The sequence below is a fragment of the Daucus carota genome, chromosome 7 (genome assembly GCF_001625215.2).
Source record: "Daucus carota subsp. sativus chromosome 7, DH1 v3.0, whole genome shotgun sequence".
In the NCBI taxonomy this organism is placed as follows: domain Eukaryota; kingdom Viridiplantae; phylum Streptophyta; class Magnoliopsida; order Apiales; family Apiaceae; genus Daucus; species Daucus carota.
The window spans coordinates 24,456,090-24,471,453 of NC_030387.2; the positions used below are offsets into that span (position 1 = coordinate 24,456,090).

General features: G+C 39.1%; 1 protein-coding gene across 1 annotated transcript; it reads left to right on the plus strand.

Annotated features, from left to right (window-relative positions):
• Positions 1-8,973: 8,973 nt before the first annotated feature.
• Positions 8,974-15,172, plus strand: LOC135147710 (uncharacterized). The gene is made up of 2 exons (XM_064080965.1): positions 8,974-11,965; positions 12,416-15,172. The coding sequence occupies exons 1-2, from the start codon at positions 9,008-9,010 to the stop codon at positions 14,435-14,437; spliced, it is 4,980 nt and encodes a 1,659-aa protein (XP_063937035.1). The 5' UTR covers positions 8,974-9,007; the 3' UTR covers positions 14,438-15,172.
• The last annotated feature ends 192 nt before the right edge of the window (positions 15,173-15,364 follow it).

Below are 15,364 nucleotides of genomic sequence, written 5' to 3' on the forward strand. Positions count from 1 at the left end.
GTATGTACGATGAGCTATGTCGGAAACTAAATGCGGAAAGTATTTTCTACCCTAATTTATATAGTTGCTCGTCTTTCCTTCCTTGGTGATCATGTTTGATGTGCCGACTCCTTCGGCGGTGGCTCTGGCACCTGCTCCAGTTTGTTCCACCTCCCCCAGTTTCACACTTTGCTATTTCTGTGCCAAGCTGGGATATTGATTGTGTCAAACATTGAAGGAGTCAGCTGCTATTTATGTAACCCTCCTTGCTGGCAATCCTTTTATTTTGTTAAGAGTAAATGTTAGGGTTAATAGGCAAAAAAATCACCGAACTCATGATCAAGTTGCAATTGGGTCACTGAACTCAAAAAGTTTGCAAACGGATCACAGAACTGGATTTAACTTGCAGTCAACTCACTGAACTAATAAAAATTTGCATTTAGGTCACTGTGCCGTTAAGTATCAGTTGACTTTAACGGAATCCGTTAATAAAAATGGAAAAAATATAAAAATTCGCTTTTTTAAAAACTCGATTTTGAAAATTTAAAACTTCGAAAAAATCTGGAAATTTGGAAAAAGTCTGAATTTTTTTTAACTTCAGAAATTTAGGTATATTTTTTGAAATTCCAGATTTTTTTGAATTTTTGAATTTTTTTCAAAATTTTTAGATTTTTTTCGAAGTTTTTACATTTTTCATATTTTTTAAAAACATTCCATATTTTTTAAAGTTTCTTCAAAATTTTCAGATTTTTTTTAAGTTTTCAGAATTTTTTGAGAAAATTGAATTTTTATATTTTTTTCAAATTTTTTATATTTTTAATTATTATCTTTAACGGATTCCGTTAAAGTCAACTCATTCTTAACGGCACAGTAACCTAAATGCAAGTTTTTATTAGTTCAGTGAGTTGACTGCAACTTAAATTTAGTTCTGTGATCCGTTTGCAAACTTTTTGAGTTCAATGACCCAACTGCAAGTTGGCCATGAGATCAGTGATCTTTTTGCCTATTAACCCGTAAATGTTACTATAGTAATTTGCACAACCTCACTTGTTTATTGTTACTATGTCAGATATTCAAATTACTTCTACTACTAACCAGTGGCAAAATAAATTTGACCTTGACGGACGCCATTAATTGCATAAGCATGGTGGAGCTGAATTTATAAATAAATACTAGTTTTAATGATAATAGCAGTGTCTAAAAGTTGCCGATTAATCAAACTAATCGTCGATTAATCGCTGTTCGGACAGAAAACGTCTTGATAATTGTTAATCGGACAAAAAATCTTTTTTTTTTGAAAAAATTGGTATAATCGGCTAAAATTGACAAATGGATCAAAAATCGGTCAATTACAAAAAAAAAATTAATATTTTATTTTTTATTAAATTTATCAGTTCTAATTTTATAAAAAAATAAAATTATAATTTTATCGATTATGAAATATTATACTTTAATATATAATTACGTATGATATATAATTTATTATTAGATTATGTCATGTAATTATCCAAATACTTAAAATTATATATTTTTTGCTTCTGCTAATATATATACATGCATGTTCTTTTTTATTTGTAATATATAAATATTTGTTATTTCGATTATATAAAATTATTAATCTATAATATTAATCTATAATATATATAATTAAACGATAATTTGAAATTGATTCCGACTAATAATCTAATTTCTAATTATCCGCGATTGATCTATGTACCGTGCTTATGTTGACTAAGTCCGCTTTTATAATACAGGATAATAGTAGTATTTTGTATCCTATTTAATTCTATACGTTTCTTTTTAACTGCTCGACACACATTTCAATGCTCTTATAAAATATAGTTTGGTAATTTGTTTTTGAGATTTTCTTTTGCTGTATAAAAATATAACATCCAAACTTTAATTCAGAAAAAAATATTTAAAAATAGATTGTACAACACTTTTCAAGAGTATTAAAGTCTGTGCCGCGTCCCCATCTCCCGATGTATACTACTGAGGGGACGGAGGGAGTAGTATTTTGTTGGGCGTAGCAAGTTACTGTATTATATAAACTTCCATGTTTGGGAGATTGCAAATACATTCTTTGACCGAAGCTTTAAAATTCGTTATGGGTTACTTTTTCCATGGGTTTAGTTGACTTGGCTCCTCGACTATATATAAATATCCCATGCATGTGACGTGTGTACTTGTATAAGTGAATAGGTTGAGTACTACAGCAGTTCTATAACACAGTTTGTGACAGTAAGAACCATTAAGATACTCTAACTGATTAATCTAATTATACTCGGGTTATACACCCACAGCTAGATTCCGTGCTACAGCAGAGTTTCCTAGGCCCCTGTTACTATTTTGGAATACCTACGTGTATTACTGTACGTAGTTGAGTGAAGAGCAAGGCCAGTTCACCATAACTGCAACCATACTAGTCAAATAGCTCCACCAACTATCCACAGGGCACGGAAGACAGGCTTGGTCACATTTTTGGGCATCTTATATGAAAGTATTTAGATAAACTAAAACAAACAACACCAGAAAAACACGAAGAGGGTATCCTAATTGTCTTCGAGGACAGGTACAGGATAAGCATAATTTTTTAAAAATAAGGTGATGTTCAACCCATCTAATAGTGGAATGGTACAATACTATGTTTGATAAACGATAAGAGTTGTGTTTACAAGATTCCGATATATAGAGTGACATCTATGTACAAACACTCTAATTTTACCACAAAAATATTTCTCACACGTATGTGGTATCTTCGACCTCACAAGAATGAATCATCTTCCATATCCCGTATTATAAGGGGACAAAACTCAACGTAGTTCTATATGATCAAATCTGTATGAATCGTCCTCTAAGTCATGTTTTCCCATGATTTTGTATCCTCAAAGAACATGTTTATACAGTTAACTCCCAACTGAAGTGATAACGCCAGATCCCGTTCCGGCTCTTTCTCCGCCTTGCTCCGTCGTCTTGCGGTGTAGCTGCTGGATGGGTGCCTGCAAAACAACGCCGGAGGGGGGTTTGGACCCCGAGGCGCCTCCGGCGTGAGAGTAAGAGCGGGCTTGAAAGTAGTCGGACGGAAAATGAGCTATCTATCAATGTAGAGGGTGTGTGTATGGTGGTTGTTGTATGTGGTTGCTTGTGTGTTTATGTTTGCTGAATGTATGTGTGTGAAATATGAGTGTGGAGGCAGAAGATAGTGAAGAGAGAAGAAGATCCCCTTAAACCTCTTATCCTTGGTCTATTTGTAGGCCAAGGATTAGGGTTTAAGGGTAGGAAACCTGAATCTTGGCCATACACCTGTATGTCTCGAATCCCTACACGTGTCCTCTGTCAGCTTGTCGTTTCTTGACAGTAGTTGACCGTTCATGTCCTGTCCCTATCACCTGGGGCTTCCATTCGTCGTGTGCTGGTCCGGGAGAGGGATGGATTGGTTGTGTCTGAGTCCGGGATCATCTATTAGGTCCGGATCATCTCCGGGGTCCGGGATCATCTCCGGGGTCTGGGATCATCTCCTGGGTCCGGATCATCTCCGGGATCCGGGATCATCTCCTGGTCATGCAGTGCTTGGATCCGGGTTATATCCTATCATTTGCCCCCCACTCCCTTATACAGATTTTCTGTGTGAGGGAGTAGAGTTTTGTGTCCGGTCTGGGCTGATTGCGGAGAGGGTGAAGTTTTTTTCTTTTGCCCCCCTGTCCGTGTTTTTCGCTTCTTGCTTCGGACAAGTCTGACTCGGGTTATATTTCTTAGAAACGAGCGCTGGAGTTCGGGACCACAAGCAGGGTCCGGGTTGATGGTCTTTGTTTTTGAAACATGAGATGTACGCATATATTTTCATATTTTCTCCGAAATTCTAGCTGTTGTGGATCCGGTATGAGAGAGTGAGTCCAGACTCCCAACAAGTCCTTGGCTCTGAGTCCGGAGTTAGAATGGAGGTCCGGATCGATTGTTGGCTTGGAGCATCCTTTTCTTTTTAATATATATTTTTCCAAGTTCTAGATCCGGACTAATAATGCTTGATCCATTAACGTTTGTCATACTAATCATGTGTTGAGGTCCGAGACCAAAAGCGAGGTCCGGAATAATCAGGATGCGGTGTGTGTCTAAAAAGCAGGAGGCGATTTCACTTTATATATTTTTTCTTTTTGATTCCCAGGTCCGGACTAGCATGATGGGTCCGGGACCGAAAACAAGGTCCGGGCTGAATACTACTCTTGGATTGTGTTTTTTGCTTTGATTCGTTGTAGTTGTTTGCTATGTGTTTGAGTCCTGTTGTGCTTCTTTTTTGCTTGAAAATTTGCTGAGTTCAAACAATGTTGCTGCTGTGATTTTAGTCCGAGTTGAGTTGCTGAGTTGTAGTGAGTTGTCGTCGTTTGCTGCGTTTTTGAGTTCTGTCGAGTCCGCTCTGAGTCGGCTTGGCAAGCCAGTACCTGAGTCTGGGTTTGTTTTTGAGTTGCCGGGTGGTTCTTGCCATTAGTTTGAGTCGCTAGGTTCCGAGTTCACGTCTTTCAAGCTGCCTTGTTTAAGTTGTATTTTGTAGTTTTATTGCGAGTTGTCGATTTTGTCCGAGTCTGACATTCTTTCTGCTGTGTTTGTTTTGCTTTCCGAGTAGGAGTGGCTGGGTTTTTGATTTTCGCCTGTAGTGTTTTGTTCTTGTCGATCGTGACCTTCGGTCTTATGTGGTTTGCTTCCAAGTACGTTTTTGTGTTGTAAGTACGGGCCGGACCGGGGTGGCGAGTCCGGACTGGTTGTGAAGGTGTGGGTTTAGTTTAAAAAGTAGCTTTGCTGTGGGTAGTGTTTTAGTGTTCGCATGAGTCCGGATTGGGGCAGTGGGTCCGGACTGGGTGTCGGTTTATGCTTTTGGTTTTCTCTGTGTATAGGTTCATGTATATAAGTCTGTGGATTTCCGAGTTGGTGAGGTCTGGTTTTTGGTTTTTGCTGGTGTATATATTTTTTTGTGTTTTTGTTTTTCTGGGTTTGGTAATCTGTAGTTTTGTTGTTTGGGTGGGTGAGTTCAGGTTGTACACGTGCGTAGGTGGTCGTGTGTGTTTGTAAGTATGAGTTTGGCTGATGGAATTTTTCATGCGCTTGAGTATTTTTTGTATTGATTTGTGTTTCTGTTGTGTGTATAGACTGATCCGGATTGGAGGTCGTGAGTCAAGGTCAGGGTGATGAGTCCGGGTCAGGGAGTCATGTTGTTGGCTTTTTGTGTGTATATGCTTGCGGGTCCTCGTGGCTTTTGCTTTGAGTTTTAAAGTTTGGTTTGAAAATATTTTGTATTGCCGGGTTCGGGGTCAGTGTGTTTCTGGGGTTTTTGATGTTGGGTGGTTTCATAGATAGGTCTAGATTGGAGGTCTGGACCATAATAAAATCAATGTAGAAACCAAATAGGAATAAGCTAGTTCCTTGCGGAGAGTTCTTCATATATAAAACTGACCTCAGATTATTATATGTAGGTGTATGGTCTGGACCGAGGGGTCGGCTAAGAGAGGGTGATCCAAGTCCTTTTCCTACCATGCCCCGGGCTGCTGTTTTGTCAAAGAGGCTTCCCGTGAAGGAGGTTTCAAATAGACAGGTGTTGTTCACTCCGGACGGTTGTTGGACAAATAGTAATTATCACTTTGTGAAGAAGTCTCCGGATGTTCCCGACACCCGATACTTTCGGGATTTGAGTAGTTTGTATCGTGATAGGCATCCGGGTGGGGATCCTGGTCCTTATGATAAGGAGGACGTTGATTCTAGGTTTGCAGAGTTTGCTATGGCCCGGGACCCCTATCCTCTGAAGGAGAGTCTCACTTCTTTGCCCAAGGAGGAGATGGACACCGTGGTGAGGTCTGCTTTCCAGCTAGGCCCGGAGATAGTGATTAGTCCATATTTTTGCATATTTAAGTGCCTATTTTTTGTTTATTTTCGTAGTATTAATCGCTTATTTATTTTATTTCAGGAAATTGTAGATAAATAAAGAAAGAAGAGAAAATGCAAGAAAAAGAAGAAAAGGGAAAAGAAAAGAAGAAAAAAAGAGTTGGCAACTAAGGGACACATGGAGGGCCACAATCTTCCCAACACACAAGGCACATGGATGGTCAAGATTGAGCCACCCTACCCCTAAACCCTAATTCTTTAGTTATAAATACCCCCTTCTCTTTACTTGTAATCACCTACCTAGTAACCTAGCCACCTACCAATCTTTTTCTACCTAGTCATTTCTATAGTTAGTATCTTAGATAGATTTACATTTTGATAGCCCCAATTTCCTTTCCAAGCTTGTATACACTTTTTAGTTTCTATGCAAATTTCTTCTAGTTTAATCTTGTGTTGTCTTCTTAATTTATGTTCTCCAAGTTGAATGATTTTTTCTAAGTACCACCACATGCTTTTTAAGCTTTTGGGAAATGAAGAATCATTGAGCTTATGATTAGTGTAGATCTCTCAATTTTTAGTTTTAATTTTTAAGATGGTTGAAACTCTAGCACAAAGATAATTTGTGTGGGGGTTAGATTATTAGATACAACAGTTTTATGTAATTCGGCGCACAAACCCATTTCCAGTTTCTTGTTATTGTCATTTATTTAAGAAAACAAAAACCCACCCCCTTTTCCCCTGCTTTCGTTATAAACCCCTTCCCCTGATCCTTTTAAAACTCACTTTTAAAACTCACTACAACCCCACCTCCGTTATATACACTCTGTTTTCTTTCCGTTGTCTTTGTTAAAGTCACCTGCTAGTTTGAGTAATTGACTGCGTTTGTTTTTGATTTTGTTTGCCGAGTTGTTTGTAATCTGGGTTCGTTTTTGCGTTTGTCAAATTCTGGTTTTAAGTCAAGTCGTAGAGTCGTAATTGTTTCGCTACTATTTCCGAATTCTTCACCGAGTTGTAGCTGAGTATTCTCGAGTCGTTGCTTGTCGATTGTTTGAGTCTGTAGTATAGTTGAGCTGCGATTTGTTACTGCTGAGGTTATGGGTTTGTGTTTGAATTTGTTGCGTTTTCTAAGTTATTATCGAGTCAGGTACTGAGTTTTAGTTAGTCCGAATCTGTGTTGCTGCGTCTGAGTTTTCGAGTCCTCGATTTTAGTCTCTTGTTTGCTGTTTCGTCCTTTCCGAGTTCTTATCGAGTGTTCGTTTCTGTTTATAGCTTCTGTTTTCGCTGCTGCGTTTAGTCTTGAGTTTGGAATCGAGTCTTGAGCGTCTGAGTCGGCGTCGAGTGTTTGCTTCGAGTTCTGCTGTATCGAGTCATGGTTCCGAGTTGTTAATCTGAGTTGTTCTGCTCGTTTGTTGGTTGAGTTGTTTTTGAGTCCTGTTTTCGTTTACTGAGTCTAACGTCACTTTATCACATCACTGAGCCTGCCATTTCCAAGTTCTGTACTGAGTCATAGAGCACGTAGCTGCTTTCTTTTATAAAATGGGTTTAGTTTTAAGCTTTTTTTTGCGTCCTGTTTTCAAGATTGTTCCGTATAAGTGAAGTGCTTGGTTGTGTTACTGTGTCTGTTTTGTTACTATTAGTTTGTAGAAATGTTGATGGCTGCGTTAAATCTTTTATACAGAGTTGTTTAAATTTATTCTACTGAGTTTCGTAACCTGCTGTGTAAAGTTGAGTAGTTTGTTTTGGGTTTTAATTTGTTTAGTCTCTGAGTTGCCACTTCGAGTTTGGCATTTCTAATGGATTTTGTTGAAGTTTAGTGCTTGAAAATTTCCTGATTAATAATTGTGGTTAAACATGATTTGACTTTCTGAATTGGCTAGATAGAATAAGCACACGACTTGTCATTTTTTTTTTTTAGTGTCTAAAATTAGTTTTCAATCTTAAATTATTAGGCTTAATTTAAGTTTAATTGTGATGAGTAATAATTAATTAGATTAGTTTAAAATGAAATCTTAGAGTTAAATTTAGAAAACCCTTTTTCTCAAAAATTAATTGTTCTAATTCGCCTAGATTAGAAATTAAGGTTTTTTTCGAAAAATAATTTTAATCTCTGTGGATCGAATCATAAATATTAAAACGGTGATCATGTGCTTGCGATTTAATTTGAAATCATATTTCTAGCACATCAAGTTTTTGGCGCCGCTGCCGGGGATTAAAATTTATTTTTCGCTCCTTTATTTTTAATCTTTCGGATTAGCTTGTTTTCTCACTATTTTTTTGTTCTTTATTTCGAGGAGGAATAGTCGGGATTCATGGAGTAAAGTGAACAAATTTTGCTCGGATTTGGAAGCTTGCTTTGGTATCTCGTATCTCTCCACTTTTTTTCGTCTTTATTTAGAAAATCACAAACAAATTTGAAAATTGAAAAACACAAACAAATTAAAAATTTAAAATCCAAAAATAGTAGTTAGAATTAAATATGTGTTGCATCATGCATTTTTACACTTAGGGCACATCATTTAGATTTTAATTTTTGTTTTTAAATTTTCGTACCTTAAATTGTGGTGATCGCTGGAGGACCCTAAGGTGCGTTAATTTCTTCCTTTCTTTAGAGTAAATCACGTAGTGTAGAAGCATCCATATTTGTTTATAGCTTTTATTATCTCGTTGTGTGGAGCATCATTTTAAATAAATCCTAAGGGCAAAACCCACTCACAAGATAAGGGAAGGGATTTCATCACTCTTTCCTTGGCCCACAACGACTTAATTCTTCATTTTGCATTCCCTAGCCTTTTAATAAAATTGAATTAGACGTTAGCCCCTAGGATTTCGCGCTCAACTAGGAAGGTACCTAAAAGACGAGGTAATCTTTAATTATTCCGACTTTTCGGTGTCTAAGGCAAGCGAAAGCTTACCTGGCCGATTAAGGTTTGGTGTCTAAGCGCGGAGATTGGCCTCTTGGCAATGCCTGCTCCAAACTGGCCAGACCGGTCCGAATAATTTTGGATTTATCGAGTTTTTGGTGGTCCTTAACGTTAGGAGCAAGGTCTAGTTCATTTTTATTAGGGAACCCTAGAATTAGGTTTTTCTTTCACTTTTACACCCTTTCTTTTGTTTGTTTTAATTTTTCGCACTTACTTGCTACGTGTTTACTATCTAGTTTATGCGAACTACTTGGGTTAGGAGCGAATCGTCTAGATTAGTTAGACCGATCATCGAAATTCCTTCTTCGTCCTCTTCGGACTCCGAACCCATAGAAGTTAGCGAACCGATAGTAAACATGGCGTTGTCTCTTAAAGACCGCTGTTACCCGTCCCGTTCTGCTCAACCATCGTGTATCACCCTTCCTCCCGTTAATGGGAATAATTTCGAGATTAAGGCACATCACATTAGCATGTTGCCTAAGTTTTTAGGGAGTGAAGGTGAGGATCCATATCTCTTTATTCAAGAATTTGAGGAGGTTTGCGGTTTGCAAAAACTCCAACAATTGAGCGAAGATTCCATTCGGCTTAGACTAATCAACTTTGCTTTAAAAGAAAATGCTAAAAAATGGTTGTATAGTCTTCCCGTCAATTCTATTTCCACTTGGGAGGGCTTTGTGGTAATGTTTCTTAAAAAGTATTTTCCAAACCACAAAACGACTCGAATTACAAATGAAATAAATCAATTCCATCAAAGGGAAAATGAGTCTTTTTGGAAATTCTTTGATCGTTTCAAAAATCTTTTATCACAATGCCCCCACCATGGAATAGAGAAATGGAGACTTTGTAAGATTGTGTACGAGGCCTTAGATAGTCAAACAACCGCTTTGTTAGAATCTATGTGCCAAGGCAAATTCATGGAAAAAGATGAGGACCAAGGGTGGGAATTTTTCGAGGACTTAGCCGAGAAAACAATGTTATGGGAGTCTACTAGGGAACCTAAAAAGTCGATCGAGGCGTCTAGCGCTAGGGGTTTGCACTCGATAGGAAACAATGTGGCAACCGATGCCAAATTAGCAACCCTTACTAAGAGACTCGAAGCTTTAGAGTCTCATAGTGGCCCCTCATCTTTGCCTATGTTCCCGAACTATGATGCTCCCCATCCCGAGATCCAACAATCTCACGATTTTGAGCAAGTGAACGCGATGTTCCAACCTAAGCCGAGAAACGATCCTTTTGCACCAACTTACAACCCCGGGTGGAAGAATCACCCGAATTTCTCGTGGAACCAAGGGCAAAACTTTCAAACTCCACAACCTAATTTTCCTAGGCCCAATCCCAATTCTTTTCCGAATTATCAAAACCCAAGTCAAGCTCCGTTAAATCCTCCCGGTTTTAATGATTCAGATAAGAGACTCAATTCCCTAGAAAAGAGCATAGAGGCCTTAGTGAAATCGCAAACTAACTTGACCCAATCCCAACAAACCTTCATGCAAACTTTAACTCAAGATAGGCAACTTTTGCATTCTAATGTGCAAGCCGTCTCTAAGTTAGAGTCCCAATTGAGTCAATTAGCGAACACGTTGTGTGAACGAGAAAAGAACAAATTCCCTAGTCAACCGGAGCCGAACCTAAAATTTCCACTTAATCAAAGACCCCCGGATAATGTGCATTCGGTCATTTCTCTTAGGTCGGGTAAACAAGTAGAGACCCACGTTGGTGAGAACCTTGGTAAGAAAGGGGATTCGACTTCTAACCCAAGTCCACCCCGCACTACCATTAATCATGACAAACCCGAGAGTTCAAAAGCCCGTGAGGAGTCGAGTGACCCAAACCCGGAACCCGAGTTGCAAGGTGAAGTAGTCTATAAACCGAGAGTCCCTTACCCACAAAGACTTATTTCACCTAAGCAATCGGCTCAAATGGAGAAGATTTTGGAAGTGTTTAAGCAAGTCAAGGTCAACATACCCCTTTTAGATGCAATTCAACAAATTCCCTCATATGCTAAGTGTCTTAAGGAGTTATGTACCCATAAGAGAACTAACCATGTTCCTAAGAAAGCTTTCCTTACCTCTCACATTAGTTCGATTCTCTCAAACCAAATTCCCGTGAAATACAAGGACCCCGGTTGTCCTACAATTTCATGTGTCATAGGAGAAACTTTTGTGGATAAGGCGTTACTTGATTTAGGGGCTAGTGTTAATCTCCTTCCATATTCTGTCTACCAAGCTTTAGGCTTAGGGGAGCTCCGACAAACCAATGTCACACTTCAATTAGCCGATCGATCCGTGAAAATTCCTAAGGGAATGATCGAGGATGTGCTAATTAAAGTAGGTGACTTCGTGTTTCCCGTAGATTTTGTCGTCCTAGAGACCGAGCCGGTTAGGAACCCGAAGAATCAAATTCCCATAATCCTAGGACGACCCTTTTTAGCTACATCCAACGCGTTGATTAATTGTAGGAACGGCTTAATGAAGCTAACATTTGGTAACATGACAATCGACCTCAACATTTTTCATGTGGGGAAACAATCCGATGATTTCTATGATCAACCTATGGACGTTAATCTAATTGATGAAATAGTTGATCAAGATCTCATGAATCCTAAGGATGCACTTGAATTTTGCTTAAAACATTTTGGAGAGGATTGGGATGTTTCCGACTACACACATGAGGTCAACCAAATGTTAGAATCCACCATTCCTACAACAAGTCAAGAGCGTGATGTTGAACCCGAGCATTTGCCTTTACCTAAGAAATCCGTTGAGTCACAACCGCCGGAAGTAGAACTCAAACCTCTTCCCGACACTCTTAAGTATGATTTTCTAGGTCCTAACGAGTCATATCCCGTTATCATTGCCTCTAATTTGACTACGTCACAAGAGGAAGAACTTTTAGGAACCCTTAGAAAGCATAAGGGAGCGATAGGGTGGAGCATCTCGGACATTAAAGGAATTAGCCCGGCGATTGTCCAACATAGAATTCATTTGGTAGAAGATGCAAAGCCCGTGAGAGAACCTCAAAGGAGGTTGAATCCTCCCATGATGGAGGTAGTTAAGAAAGAGATTCTTAAGTGCTTAGACAATGGGATTATTTATCCCATTTCCGATAGTAAGTGGGTGAGTCCCGTCCATGTAGTGCCTAAGAAGTCGGGCATTACTTTGGTGACAAATGAGAACAATGAGCAAGTTCCAACGCGTGTTCAATCCGGGTGGAGAATGTGCATAGACTTTAGGAAGCTTAATGCCGTCACTAGGAAAGACCATTTTCCTTTGCCCTTTATCGATCAAATGCTAGAAAGGTTAGCGGGTCATGCTTTTTATTGCTTCTTAGATGGTTACTCGGGATATTTTCAAATCCCGATTGCTCCCGAAGACCAAGAAAAGACCACTTTCACTTGCCCTTTTGGAACCTTCGCGTATAGACGTCTAGCTTTCGGCCTAACCACGGGCCCGTCCACGTTCCAAAGGTGCATGACTAGCATCTTCTCGGAAATGATAGGTGACTTTCTAGAAGTCTTCATAGATGACTTTTCCATCTTTGGACCATCTTTTCACCAATGCCTTAATAATCTAGACTTAGTTTTGAAAAGATGTGAGGAAACGGATTTAGTGTTAAATTGGGAGAAATGTCATTTCATGGTTAAGGAGGGAATCGTTTTAGGACACAAAATTTCTGAAAAAGGGATCGAAGTAGACAAGGCTAAGGTTGACCTAATTGCTAATCTCCCTCCTCCCAAGTCCGTTAAGGAAATTCGTTCTTTCCTTGGACATGCGGGATTTTATCGTAGATTTATTCAAGATTTTAGCAAAAAGGCCCGACCTTTGACCAACCTTCTAGCTAAGGATGTCAAATTCGAGTTCACAAGCGAGTGTGTTCATTCCTTCGAAGACCTTAAGAGAGAATTGACTTCGGCCCCGATCATGAAGTCTCCCGATTGGAGCCAACCTTTCGAGCTTATGTGTGACGCATCCGATTATGCGATAGGAGCGGTTTTAGGACAACGAATAGATAAGAGGCCTCATGTCATTTACTATGCTAGTAAGACCTTAAATGATGCGCAACTCAATTACTCTACCACCGAGAAGGAACTTCTAGCCGTAGTCTTTGCCTTAGAAAAATTTCGCTCTTATCTTATCGGGTCCAAAATCATTGTTTACACCGACCATGCCGCTCTTAAGTACCTTTTCTCTAAAAAAGACTCAAAAGCCCGCTTAATTAGATGGATTTTGTTGCTCCAAGAGTTTGACTTAGAGATTAGGGATAAGAAAGGGTGCGAGAATGTCGTCGCCGATCATCTCTCTCGATTAGTGGTTGAATCCACTAACGATTTGCCCTTACGCGAATCCTTTCCCGACGAACACCTTCTCTCGATTTCCACTCTCCCTTGGTTCGCCGACATAGTCAATTACCTAGCAACCGGTGACATTCCCTCGACATGGTCCAAAAATGATAAAGCCAAGTTCTTTTCTCAAGTGAACCATTTCTTTTGGGACGACCCGTATCTCTTTAAACATTGTCCCGATCAAATCATTAGGAGGTGTGTCCCAAATAGTGAGTTTCATAGCATCCTCTCGTTTTGTCACGATCAAGCATGTGGAGGTCATTTTAGTGCGAAAAAGACCGCCGCTAAAATCCTCCAATGCGGTTTTTATTGGCCCACTTTGTTTAAGGATGCCGCCGAGTATTGTTCTGCATGTAGTAGGTGTCAACATCTAGGAAGAATCACTAGGAGGAACATGATGCCTATGAGCCCAATCCTTGTTATAAAGCTCTTTGATGTGTGGGGCATAGATTTCATGGGCCCATTTCCTAGTTCGTTTGGCCACCTTTACATCCTTCTCGCGGTTGATTACGTTTCTAAGTGGGTAGAAGCCATCCCGACCCGGTCTAATGACAACAAAGTTGTCCTTCGCTTCCTTAAAGAGAATATCTTTTCTCGATTTGGTACACCTAGGGCTATCATTAGTGACCAAGGGACACATTTCAAGAACCGTCAATTCGAGTCTCTTCTTAAGAAGTACTCCATCACTCATAGGCTTGCTACCCCTTATCATCCTCAAACTAGTGGCCAAGTAGAGGTGTCAAACCGGCAAATTAAGCAAATCTTAGAAAAGACGGTCAACTCGAATAGGAAGGATTGGTCAACCAAATTGATAGATGCCTTATGGGCCTATCGGACCGCCTTTAAGACCGTCTTAGGAATGTCTCCTTATAGACTCGTGTATGGTAAAGCTTGCCATTTGCCGGTAGAGTTAGAGCATAGGGCCATGTGGGCCATTAGAGAATTGAACTTCGATTTACCCACCGCCGGTAGTCATCGGAAGTTACAATTGACCGAGTTGGACGAACTTAGGAATGATGCCTACGAAAATGCTAAAATTTACAAAGAGAGAACCAAGGCCTTCCATGATAAGACTATTTTAAGAAAATCCTTTTCTCCCGGCCAAAAAGTTCTTCTCTACAACTCTAGGCTTCATTTGTTTCCCGGTAAGTTGCGTTCTAGATGGGATGGTCCTTACATTGTTCAAGTTGTGTTTCCTCACGGTGCTGTTGAAATTCAGGATCCTAAAAATGGTAATGTTTTCAAAGTTAATGGTCAACGTCTTAAACCATTTTTAGAATTGCCTATTGATTCGGAGGAAGAGGTCATCCACCTCATCGACCCTTGATCATGTAATTTGCTTCAGTAGTTAATAAAAATCCCTTCATCTCCTATTCAGGTATTATTCCTCTTTACTCTCTCATTTCAATTCTCTCTTTTGCATACATTGAGGACAATGCATGATTTAGGTATGGGGAGGGCTTTAGTGTAATTATTAAAAAATGAAAATCCCTAAAAAATGAAAAATTAGAAAATCCAAAAATAGAGATGTTTTAGCTAAGTTGTCTTTCCCTCACTCGAACTTTAGGAGTAGTTGGTGTTTAGCATGTTTTCGAAAAGTATATACATGTAGTGTCTTTTAGATAATTTGAACGTAGTTGAGTAAGGTTGTCTTTTTGAAGCTTGTATCGACCGATTTGTACTCTAAATTCCAAGATGGCACACACTTTGCACGAGACTTTTGATGGAGAGATTGCCTAGTGATATTATTCGATACCTGAGAGAGAACCCACATGTTGAAACAACGTCGAATCGAACCTTTGCGAATAAAAAAAAAAGAAAAAAAGAAAAAAAAAGAGATAGAAAAAGAAAAGGAATAACTACTTCAATACCCATTGTTCTTTATAGATAAAATCTTTAGATAAATGGGCAAAAGTAGATTGGCTAGTCTCGTTTTGTGGCCTTTGTTACTCGAGCAATTAAGTCCGTCGGGGGATTTCAAAACCTAGTGCCCTAAGACCGTTTGGTTTGGGAGTCACTGACCTAAAGCTCGCTACATGGGTAACATTGTTTGCCTAAGAAAACGGACATAATAAAGTCAATGCAAAAAAGGAAAAAAAAAGGAAAAAAAAAAAAGAAAGAAAAAAGAAGGAATAAGAGTTTGTGAAGTTTGGCTAGATATTTGTTTCGATAGAGATTGGGTTAGTTCAAAATTGGTTGAAAAAGAGAAAGTGTTCTTAGACAATTAGGATCCATCAAAGGCCTTAAATTACTT

Excerpts from the sequence above, each read along its gene's own strand:
- LOC135147710 (XM_064080965.1), top strand. The coding sequence starts at position 9,008 with ATGCGAACTACTTGGGTTAGGAGCGAATCGTCTAGATTAGTTAGACCG. Across the intron at positions 11,966-12,415 it reads ATGAGCAAGTTCCAACGCGT|GGAATCGTTTTAGGACACAA; the intron begins GTTCAATCCGGG and ends ATGGTTAAGGAG.